The 12,430-nt window shown below is 34.7% G+C and overlaps 1 protein-coding gene across 1 annotated transcript in view; it reads left to right on the plus strand.

Annotated features, from left to right (window-relative positions):
* The window catches only part of LOC105483595 (transient receptor potential cation channel subfamily A member 1), a 68,245-nt gene that overhangs the window by 26,019 nt on the left and 29,796 nt on the right, over nucleotides 1-12,430 (plus strand). The window contains exons 6-15 of the mRNA XM_011744518.2: nucleotides 585-693; nucleotides 1,209-1,354; nucleotides 2,385-2,521; nucleotides 4,713-4,761; nucleotides 6,327-6,426; nucleotides 7,121-7,221; nucleotides 8,236-8,405; nucleotides 8,491-8,655; nucleotides 10,213-10,327; nucleotides 11,303-11,469. Of these exons, the coding sequence (XP_011742820.2) occupies nucleotides 585-693; nucleotides 1,209-1,354; nucleotides 2,385-2,521; nucleotides 4,713-4,761; nucleotides 6,327-6,426; nucleotides 7,121-7,221; nucleotides 8,236-8,405; nucleotides 8,491-8,655; nucleotides 10,213-10,327; nucleotides 11,303-11,469 (1,259 nt within the window). The remainder of the gene's footprint in view (nucleotides 1-584; nucleotides 694-1,208; nucleotides 1,355-2,384; nucleotides 2,522-4,712; nucleotides 4,762-6,326; nucleotides 6,427-7,120; nucleotides 7,222-8,235; nucleotides 8,406-8,490; nucleotides 8,656-10,212; nucleotides 10,328-11,302; nucleotides 11,470-12,430) is intronic.

Consider the following 12,430-nt stretch of genomic DNA (forward strand, 5'->3'; position numbering starts at 1 on the left):
TAGAGGTATTTAAAACTGAAGGCTAATGATTTACAAAAAATGGTAGTTTAAAATGATTGGATCACATAAAAAGGTAATATAACATTCAGTTCTTCTAACATCTTTTTACTTAAGAAATGTCATTAGTGAAAATATTTGATTATGGCTTAACAAGAGTAGTGGCACATTCATTTATTAATTTTGCATAAATAAAGGGAAAAGAATCTAGGAAATATCATTTTATTTGCATAAGAAACTGAAAATGGTCATGGAAGTCATGATAATGTCTTCAAAAATCTCTTTAATCTCATTGAAAAATGTGTTGACTTTATTGCTGGGGTATCAAGATTGATATTGTTGTGTCTACATTGTTACTTCTTTGGAAGATATAAAATATCTCTATTTCAGAATCTTAGTCTACTTCAAAATTACCTTCTTGCCTAGATTTCATAACATATGAAGCTCTCTGTGTACTTTTACATAGACACATAGTAGTAAAATGATATGGGAGAGGCACGTAAATTCTCGTCTTAAATGGTACACAAATAGACCCTTGTGATTTGGGGTTTAACTGGTGTCATTTTTCATTCTGTCTTTTCTTCCAGCTTAACAAAGGAGCTAAGCCATGTAAATCAAATAAATGGGGATGTTTCCCTATTCATCAAGCTGCATTTTCAGGTTCCAAAGAATGCATGGAAATAATACTAAGGTTTGGTGAGTTGAGGCTTTTTCTATGTTATACACTATAAATAAGTCTATTTTGGTGGATGCTATTAATTTGATTTTTTTTTCTTTTGAGATGGAGTCTTACTTTGTCGCCCAGGCTGGAGTGCAGTGGTGTGATCTCGGCTTACTGCAACTTCATCCTTCCAAGTTCAAGTGATTCTCCCGCCTCAGCCCCCTGAGTAGCGGGACTATAGTTACATGCCACCATACCCAGCTAATTTTTTGTATTTTTAGTAGGGATGAGGTTTCACCATGTTATCCAGGCTGATCCCGATCTCCTGACCTCGTGATCCTCCCACCATGGCTTCCCAAAGTGCTGGGATTACAGGCGTGAGCCACCGCACCCAGCCTAATTTGAAAAATATTTAACAGAATTAAACACAAGCTTTTATGTGTCTCAGTGCCCTTTCTTTGTTTTATGCTTTGTTCATTTTTTAAAATAAAAACCCTCCCTATTATTTATTTTATATACTTGTTATGTTGAATGTTATTTTCTTCTAAAGGTGAAGAGCAGGGGTACAGTAGACAGTTGCACATTAACTTTGTGAATAATGGGAAAGCCAGCCCTCTCCACTTGGCTGTGCAAAATGGTGACTTGGAAATGATCAAAATGTGCCTGGACAATGGCGCACAAATAGACCCAGTGGAGGTAACTCTTCATATTCTATACGACACTTTTAGAGTTGTCATAAGCATGTAAAATACTTTATAGCTCTTTTACAGTTAATTTAGATTGAAATGCATGCAAGAAATACATATTTCCTTCTGTTTATGAAGAAGCAGAACAAGAGAATACCCCAAGTTTCAATCTATGTAAAAAATTTTGAGTGCTCCCCAAAACAATTGCAGACACAAATATAGATACAACAAAGAATATTTATCTAGTGCAGTTGCCATTAAAAGAAGTTAAGGCCTACCCTCAGAAGACAATAATGTTCAGCCAGGAACATTAAAGCCCAATCATGAATGTATTTGGTTTTAGTTCTACTCAGAAGAGTTATCATTTTTAAATTAAGGACCACTTAACTAATTTCTAAAAATATGTATGTGAAAGTGTTGACTGTATTTGGGAGCTGAGCTTATGTCAGGCATCTCTGACCAAAAGTGGAGAGTTCTGGCCCTTTCTCCTTCAATGTCTGAGTTTTGAGTGGCAACAAGCTCCCCTCCAAGATACTCCAAAGGCCTGTATTTTATGTAGGAAGAGAAGATTGGATATTAATCTCATGTGGCTTCTGGAAACCTCATAAAAACTCAGAAAAGCTAACACTGCCTTTCACTCTTTCTATATTGTCCCTTCAATATAGAAATGAAGAGCTGCCAATGGTGGTATGGGGTCTGAAGTCACTTCAGACACTGAATGCTTACAGCAATGGTTGGGACATTGTTCTCATGTTCCCTGGGGGAAGAATGGCACCCAGACAACGATGGTGGAAGTATATGCCAAGAGTTGTTGTATTAGAAGGAAGCACAATTGTCAGCTACCATTTGTTTATGGATGCTTTTCTTTGCAGGTCCATAAAATCAAGGAATATCTATCACATTTCAGATGATTAATGGTGATCAGTCTGATAGATATTCCTTGATTCTATGAATCTGTGAAGAAAAAGCTCACGCCAAATGTAAGTTATATCCTTATATTGAGATTTAAACATTGATTCTAGTATTAAAATCCTTTACAGAAGGGAAGGTGCACAGCCATTCATTTTGCTGCCACCCAGGGAGCCACTGAGATTGTTAAATTGATGATATCATCCTATTCTGGTAGCGCGGATATTGTTAACACAACCGATGGAAGTCATGAGACCATGCTTCACAGGCAAGTTTCCTACCTGTCATTCTGTATACCGATTTTCCATCTTCATGCGTGAAATTAGACATTGCAAGGAGCAGTTAGCACTAATGCTAGCAAAGATTTTGTGATTCAAAGGAAAAAGGCAAAGATAACAAAGACCCTGTGGATCAACTGGAGTCGCATATGTTCCTTGGGAATGGGAGTAGAATGTTAAAGAAATTTCACAAAATAAAATCACCTATGGCATATTCTGATTCAAGTCCAGCGGATATAGGCTCAAGATTAATTTTCTGTGTGCTAAAGAAGTCTACATACACGGTCTTCCAAGTCATTTCTAATCTGTTCCAATTTCTCATATTTATGTTATCCCCATTTTTAGTGATAAAAATGGAGTAGATACATATGGATATGTCACCCCCACGCTAATGCCTCCTGCTGACCAACAATTATAGGTAAATGGTTTCAAAAGATACAGTTTTAGGAAATTATAACCAAATTTCCAAAAACAATAACAAATTTATTTGAAGTTTAGCAGAAAAACACATCAGGCAAAGTGTATTAAACCATAAGCTTACTTGTAGACTGGAAATTCAATTCTTTTGGAAAGACAAGTATCAGATGCTACCCATGTGAGTGAAAGAGGTATCTGAGATGAGCCTTCGCTCTCTCGGTCTCTTACACACACACACACACACACACACACACACACACACTCACACAGAGCTGCCAATATATTTTCAATAGGCAATTGGACCTGGAATTCTACAATATCTCTTAGAAAAAAAAAAAAAGAAACTCTAGCTACCAATATAAGATCTGTTTCTAATAAATGTACACAGCAAAACCACCAGGCACAATAGGATATCTGTGAATAGAAAGAAACTCCCACTTAGGATGAATTTTCAACCTAAAGTTTTATAGCATAAAACTAGTAAAAATCTACACATTTGACCAAAGACCAATTTTTTTCCAAGAAAATAGAAATAATAGGGCATTCCAAAAATAATTTTAAAATGAAGATATTTGAAACCTTCAAAAATTTAAAGGAATAATTATTTACATAAAACTAAATATATGAAGATAACATAAGATTGTGAAAAACAGATTGTCATATTTGAATCCAGGGTTGGTGATATGAAAACGATTCAGTAAAAAAGAAGTTTAAAAAAGCCATTGAAATAAAATGAAAACTCAATAGATAGACTAACCTCTAGACCAGAAATTCTCAAGCTGTTGCACATTAGAATCATGTGGGTAGCTCACAAAATCCCAGTGCCAATTTATAATCTAGAATATATCAAAATATTTAAGATGAGTCTCAGGAATTAAAGAAGAAAACTCCTTGTTTCCAATGTTTCACCAATTTACAAACCCAATGATTTGGTTATTGTTAAAATGTATCTTTAGAACACAACCTTAATATATTAATACGCATAATGAGAAGTTATCTTAGGAAAATGGAGCCTTAATGTTAGAATTTGTTCCCTTGTAATTACTAAATATAATTAATATATTTTAAATATAATGCAACCTCTTGTCAATCAAATTAACAAACTGATTCTGAAATTTATGTATGAAAGGCCAAAAATAGCTGAGAGAACCTTGAAACAAAGATATGAGATTTGCGATAGGAAACACAAAGCTTTGAATCATTAGTGTTAACATTTGTTATGGTGTTGCTTATGACTGCCTGTGAGATGATATCAAAATGTTTTCAATTCTCTCCATAATTATTTTTGGCTTTATAAAAACTCAGAAAAACTAACACTGCCTTTTAACTTTTGCCAAAGAGAAACCCCCCAAAGAGGGGCTTTTGAACCCTGCAAGTGAATTTGAGGCACACGTTACATGTAGCTTTTGCTATTCCCCATGATCATAGCAGTACCAGCGATTTCCTTGTCTTTTCTATCTTGGGACAGATGTTACCACTAACTTCAGAACATCTTTATGGTGATTTTTCAGGATAAAATAGGTTTCTTAAAGGATGAGGAAGAAAATATTATGATGTATTTGGTGTTCTCCTATTATTATTACTTTGAAAATGCTACCCTAATCAGAATCAAATTATAAATTTTGAAAACTTACTAATTCTCTTACAGTCTATCATGTTATTTTATGATTAAATTCACTTTCCAAATATAGTAGCTTTATTAAATACAGTTGTATTTACGTCAATAGTACTTTAATTATAATGTTTATAATTCTGTTTTTTCAGAGCTTCGTTATTTGATCACCATGAACTAGCAGACTATTTAATTTCAGTGGTAACTATTCCTTTTACTGGTTTTTTATTACTGTTTATAATTGAAGAAATCATATAATTACATAATATGGATTTTCAAAAATGAATCAAATTTTAATTTCTTGCTTATCAGCAAAAACAGTGTACAAAAGGATGGTTGACATACTTGGAAGCAGAGTATATTGTGTATGAATACGTAACGGCCAAACATTACTGTGAACTTAGAAGTGTCAAAGCGTAATTTGGATATCCATATCAGTGTTTTTAGTGCAGGAAGTTGGCAGGTACATTGCAAGGAAAGCTGTTCCCATGGCCTGTAAGAGGGTCTTACAGGAGTGTGAGCTTGGGCGGTGACCCTTCTTCAGCCTGGTGGCTTTAAGGTGGAGGCAGGACAGGCAGCACAGGGGGAAGCTCCTACCCCAGCTGCCTCAGTGCCACCTTTAAAAACTGAGGAGTTGAAAAATATTGTCAAAGATTTATTACAAGTGAAAGCATGAAGCATAGGATCTTTTTCACTCTGGGAGGTGGAATCAGTCAGCTTTTGAGTTGAATTTTAATAAGCCCTTTATACAGATGAATGTATGGTGAATTTATGTAAGCTGCACCATATCAGCAATGACAGATTTCCATTTGTAGTATTGAACATGTGTGTGTTGTCAATCATAACTATTGAAATTACGATAATTACACAGAAGAGTCCTGGGGAGACTCATTATATGCCATAAACTATGTGTTATATGCCATAAACCATAAATGATAGTTATGCATGATTTCCTGCAAAGGCTGCCATCTTTTCACCAGGCAAGAGAACTGTGGCAGAGCCTCACTGACCATGGAACTTGCCAAGGGGATGCTGCCCCCATTGTCATCTATATTAGTGGGCCCCAAAAGAACAAATAAATATTCATGTTTGGATTTTAAGCTATTTTTTATTACCCTATATAAAATGCAGAATTATTTCCATGAAATTTTTAAACACCTTTGATTTCTTGTCATATCAAATATTATAATATGTAATGGTTAACATTGACTTATTCATTTAAAAATATATATTTAATGTGATTTTTAAATATAAATTTTCTTAAATAAATGGCTAAAATTTTACTTTAGAATTTGAGTGATTTCAATTCAATTATTTCAGTTCATCTATTTCAGATAAAATAGGATTTTTTAAAAAAGTAGATGGTGTTTTGTAAATGTTTCTTAAATCATATATGTAATGAATTTGGAAGACTTAAAATTATAGACATTTAAAAATTATTTCTTGCAGTGGAAACTATTGATCTAAGTAAAAGTATATTATTTTTATGGTTCAAGTAGTAACTAGTGCTATTGCCAGGTGTCAGTAAAAAGCCTAATATGTGAGAATAATTTTTTGTTGAAATTATAAATGAATTCCTTGATTTCTGATGATACAACATATGAACTATGGGAAACTTTCGAATAATTCTATAACTAATCATATGGTTCAGTGCTAGCCATAATATAGACACTCTATATCAATGAATTACCATTAGTTAGAGATTACAATATATGATGGTTTTTCTGTTTTTAAGCTCTTTGTTGAATGATTTGTTTGATTTTTAGGGAGCAGATATTAATAAGATCGATTCTGAAGGACGCTCTCCACTTATATTAGCAACTGCTTCTGCATCTTGGAATATTGTAAATTTGCTACTCTCTAAAGGTACCAAGAGGGACCAAGCCAAGTCTTTTGAAGTACTACTCAGTTTGGTTAGAGGAACATTCATTGTGTACCAAATGAACCTTCATTGTGTGCCACCATGTATTGTGTGCCAGGCCCTGCGCCAGATGTTGTGACTTCAAAGATAAATAGAACACTTTTCATATCTAGAATAATTTTCTGTCCAGTAAGGGAGCATACTTAAAAAGACAATTTCAGAACAATAGTAGATAACATTTATAAAGCAATTGTTATATCCCAGGCATTTGCTGAACATTTAATTAACTGTCTTTCAATGTGTCAGTCCTATGTGGTGTAGGTACTATAACTTTCCCCGTTTTAGATTCTAACCTGGGCCCCTGATAAGAAAGAAGTGAGGTGTCCTTCTCTGCTGTCCTCTTCTTTCTTGATCTCTAATGTGTCTGTACTTATATTTTATGCTTTAAAAGGTAAGGCTTTATGTATTTATGTAATGCATCACATATTTTCTACCCCACTTACACACACACACAAACACACACAGAGTAAGGTAAACCTGATTTTAAATATGTTTAGTTTTCTCATCTAAACACAATTTCCTGTAAACTAAAGGTCAACATTATTTTAAGTCAAATTTTTTTTTGCTAAGTTGAGAATCCACATAAACAATGCTTTAAATAAATGAATAGAGTTTATATTTACATAGTGTTTTTTTCAGGTGCCCAAGTAGACATAAAAGATAATTTTGGACGTAATTTTCTGCATTTAACTGTACAGCAACCTTATGGATTAAAAAATCTGCGACCTGAATTTATGCAGGTAATGTATATCTATGGATTTCCATTAACTGAGTTGGGTTCAACAGAAAATAAACTAATTTTGTTTATTGTAATTTTTGTTGTTATAGAAACTGATTCTGGAATTTTAAAAATGTTTTCAAATAAAGATGACATATTTGAATAGTTACAACATGGTGATGGTGGTGGTGGTGATGATGATGACAATGATAATTGTAGTGAAACTGAGTTTTTTAACTTACAAAGGAACTTCATATGCAATCATCTGTGATAAAGATAACATCTTTAATTAGTTTGATTTTCTTCTTTGACCATTATGATTTGCATATCAGTGGAAAAATCCAAGTAAAATGATGAATTATCAATACTCCACTATCTATTAAGAAAAATTACTCAGCATACTTGACTTGCTGAGGAGAGGTTGAAAGCATTATTTTTATATTTATATTCACCAGCTAATACTTAGTGACTAGCACATGCATGTGAAATACACATTTTTGTCATCAATAGATTTCAATATTGCCATTGTCTTTCATAATAAAAAATATGTATGTATTTGAACATTAAAAAAATAACAAAATATGAGAAGCTTAAGCTTAAGCATATAAAACATAAAGTAAACCTAATGTTAACATCCGATCCATTTTACCTAACAGAATGTATTAACATGAAGCTGTTGGGTGTTATTTGGGGGTGGGAGGAAATAAGAGGAGGGGCAGAGGGAAGGGCCGTGATCCAATATATTTGAAAAATGCTGAGTTAAAAATGTTAAGTACATTTTCCCATTGGCATGGTATCTCAGATCCTTTAATATGGTAATGTACATTAATATGGTAATGTACATTACATGAAGACAGAGCATTCAACTTCCTTCATATTTATTTTACTCTCAAATCCTTTAGGTTATTTACAATTTTGGCCCTAAAGAGTACATATTGACCCTTGTTGGAAAATATTTTCCTACACAATAGTTTTAAAACCATCATTTTAGCATAATAGCGGAGTTATTTGTATAATATGAATTTTTTTCCTATAGATGCAACAGATCAAAGAGCTGGTAATGGATGAAGACAATGATGGGTGTACTCCTCTACATTATGCATGTAGACAGGGGGGCCCTGATTCTGTAAATAACCTTCTTGGCTTTAATGTGTCCATTCATTCCAAAAGCAAAGATAAGAAATCACCTCTGCATTTTGCAGCCAGGTAAGGGTCAGTCTAGCAATGTATGAACATGTCTTCTTTCCGTTTAATATTTGCTTTGAAAATACAAAACCTAATTTTTTTCAAGTTACGGGCGTATCAATACCTGTCAGAGGCTCCTACAAGACATAAGTGATACGAGGCTTCTGAATGAAGGGGACCTTCATGGAATGACTCCTCTCCATCTGGCAGCAAAGAATGGACATGATAAAGTAGTTCAGCTTCTTCTGAAAAAAGGTGCATTGTTTCTCAGGTGAGGATATATGATTGGAATGTTTATATAGTTTCTTTAATTAGCCATTTTGAGGCTATCTTTTCATTATATTTTTAATTATGAGGTCTAACTTTATATCTCACTAAGTACTTTTATCCATTTTATTTTATCATCAAAACATATATAACTTCTAAAAATACTGGAAGGGAAGTCAGTATTATTTCCAACTGAAAGACTTTGAAGTTTTTAGACTTGAAGAACCTTGTTCGAGGTCACAGAATAAGTGGCTTTGTGCAGTCTTTCTCAGAACCTTTCTTTGAAATACAGTTCTCATATTTTACCTCATCTTGCTGCCATATTCCTATATAGAGACAAAACCATGGTTGTGTATGTGTGTGTGTGCACGTACACACACACAAAACATACAAGTTCAAATATTCTACTTTTCATTCAATCTGATGAATGGTAGATATAAAAAGCTCCCTTTAAGTGACAACAGAAGACAGTAAACATTTCTGAATTTTATTATGCTTAAATGAGCTCAAGCACAAGAAACAAAACAAAGTTAAAATATGTAAGCATAAGAAAATACGTGGCATAATTAAATGATATTGTGATAAGAAAGAAAAAACCTGGAAACATTTTACAGAGGTTTTTCATTTAATATCTTACCATAGCAGTAGCAAAGAGCTTATTAGGCTAATGTTCAAAAACACATTTCCTTACCATAATATTGATGACAGCAAATTAGTGCTACAGCTACAAGAATAAATGTTTTGCTCAGTTTCTTCTGGTTTACAAAGAAACACCAAGAAACTGGCCTGCAAAGGGACCCAAGTAGACCCAGGCCAGACAGTTGTTGCTTATTTACATCATAACTGATATAGCAACATGGCTCTTGCACTCTAAAACATCTGCTCACTAGCACTGAAATCAAATAGTGTCAGGAATTTTTTTCCGTGTAATTTGAAAAAAGATAACTAATATGATAAGGCTTCGTTGTATTTACATCTTGAATTTCTGTGGAAAAGGATAAACATTTTTCAAAGCAAATGAGTAAGCATCTTTCAGAGCACAAGAGGGAAGTTTTTCAGATTTAAACTCTTAGAATAATAACTGACACTAAGCGAAGTATCTTATAGCCATATACTATATTATTAGTAGTATTACCAATAACTATTGACCACAAAGACTAACATTACTTCATAAAAATTTGTTGATACAATGTTCATTGAAAGAATAAAACAAGATTTAAATTGATGTGTATCAGTTCATTATAGCTTTAAAAAAATGATGTATGACACAGACACGCTAAGCGTACTTCTCCTACCCCAAAGTGTTTGGTAATGTTTTACATACTTTCGTATTTTAAACCACTAAATAAAAAACATGTGAATCACGTTAGAAATAGGTCATTTAAGATCATTAAGCTTGGAATTAGCTCATTTATTATAAATGTTTTATAAATATTTAGTTGCCAGATGTCATTTATGCTTTTTGTTGTCATCAGATTTACCTAGAATAAGCCAAATGGCATCCCATCCCACATTTCGTCTGCTAAGTGTATGCGCATATCTTTTCTTAACTCTTTACCAGTGACCACAATGGCTGGACGGCTTTGCATCATGCGTCCATGGGCGGGTACACTCAGACCATGAAGGTCATTCTTGATACTAATTTGAAGTGCACAGATCGCCTGGATGAAGACGGGGTATGCACTGTGGTCCTCATGCTTACCCAAAATCTTGACATAGCAGAAACTTCCAACATTGCCAGAAAACTCTCCAAGACACCTTTTACCTTCCTTGCTCTATTCCCAGCCTTTTGTTGGATGTTTAGCAAGTGGATTCTTGAGGTGAAGTATGAATCAAAAGGCAGCAGAAATGAGAGAATACCAAGGGGTGGGTGAATGTTGAGGAAACCCCCAGTCTCACAGAGCAGCAAGGTCCACAGGCCATTGAAATTTGATGGCAAAGCGTTTACTCCCTGGTAGGTCCACAGAATTGAAGGCAGGGGTGAGTTTTCATTAAGATAAGTGTTGTTTTGAAGTGTATTGATTTGAAATACTGCCCTTTATTGTGCTATTATGTCCTTCTGTTGGGGAGAGTGACTTTTGAAACGTATGTTTGTTCATAAAATGATGGGGATAGAAGATTGTTGTTGCCTTTAAAAAAAAAAATCTTTATGTGGGGAAACTAAAAATGGGCAAACTTATAACAGTCGCTGATTTAAAAAAAAAACATTTACAAGCTTGTGAAGCCCCAAATCTGTAAGCCACTGTTCTCCAAATGATCAGTCTCAGGAGGATTTTCTTCTGTGTTCAACCCAACATCTTTACCCTGAAAGCTTATCCTTTGTCCTTGTAGAATCATCCCATTGCAAAAGCAACACAAAACAAATACCTTGGAATTCATTCTGTCTCTGTCTCTCTCTCTCTCTCTTTCTCTCTCTCTCTCTCTCTCTCTCTCACACACACACAGATCCACTTCCCACACATGCACACACACACACCATGTTTGAACTATGAACTCATTATTTTGAAGCTTGATTCTGAACACCAGTTTTAAATCCTATGTATTTTGGTATTAAATAGTAGTGTCGCTAATGTCTTTTAAGCAGTTAAGTGGTGAAATAAGGCAGATTAGACATTGTCACCACATTTTCTGTGTCTCTTTTTCCTCAAAAGAACACTGCACTTCACTTTGCTGCAAGGGAAGGCCACGCCAAAGCCGTTGCGCTTCTTCTGAGCCACAATGCTGACATAGTCCTGAACAAGCAGCAGGCCTCCTTTTTGCACCTTGCACTTCACAATAAGAGGAAGGAGGTGGTTCTTACAATCATCAGGAGCAAAAGGTATACTGTCTTCCTGTCCACTGTCATGTAGTGTTCTCTGGTATCAGGATGATTTGAAGTCTGAGAAAATAAGAGAAAAGAAATGAGTTTCGGCCATTAATTAAAATTTAAAATATCAGTTGTTTGCATCAATCTTTAAAGTTTTTTATTTTTAATTTGTATTTATTTATTTTTAGAAAAGGTCTAGCTCTGTCACACAGGTTGGAGTGCAGTAGCGTGATCTCTGCTCACTGCAACCTCCACCTCCCGGGCTTCAGCAATTCTCATGCCTCCTGAGTAGCTGGGACTATAGGCACGAGCCACCATGCCCAGCTAATTTTTGTATTTTTCATTGAGACATGGTTTCCCCATGTTAGCCAGGCTGGTCTCGAACTCCTGGGCTCAAGTGATTCGCCCACCTCGGCCTCCCAAAGTGCTGGCATTACAGACATGAGCCACTGTGCCCGACCCTTTTATTTTTAGTTTGTGTGGGTAAATAGTAGGTGTGTATATGTATCAGGTACATGAGATGCTTTGATACAGCCATGCAATGCATGATAATCACATCATGGAGAATGGTATCTATCCCCTCAAGCATTTATCCTTTGTGTTACAATCCAATTATACTCCTTTAGTTATTTCTGAATGTCTACCTAAATTTATAAATGAATTTTTTTGGATGACAACAGGCACATTGCTTAACCTCTCTGATCTTCAGTTTATATTTCTTAAAAAATAAAATGTGGGCACATAAAACCAAGCTTCACATCACTCTTGTGAGACTCCAGGGGTTCAGGTGTAGTGTCTGGAACCATATCATTGTCAAACAAACTCTGCACTGCCCTACCTGAATTTGCCCAACACGTGCCAGTAGAAACCCTAAAACTGGATGCTGGCAAAAATATTCCCCAAGGCAAATCGAATTGGTTATCAGTGCCATATAATGGGATGACTCTTAACATGTAATCTTTTGAGTTGGTGG

This window comes from Macaca nemestrina, chromosome 8 (assembly GCF_043159975.1).
Source record: "Macaca nemestrina isolate mMacNem1 chromosome 8, mMacNem.hap1, whole genome shotgun sequence".
Lineage (NCBI taxonomy): Eukaryota > Metazoa > Chordata > Mammalia > Primates > Cercopithecidae > Macaca > Macaca nemestrina.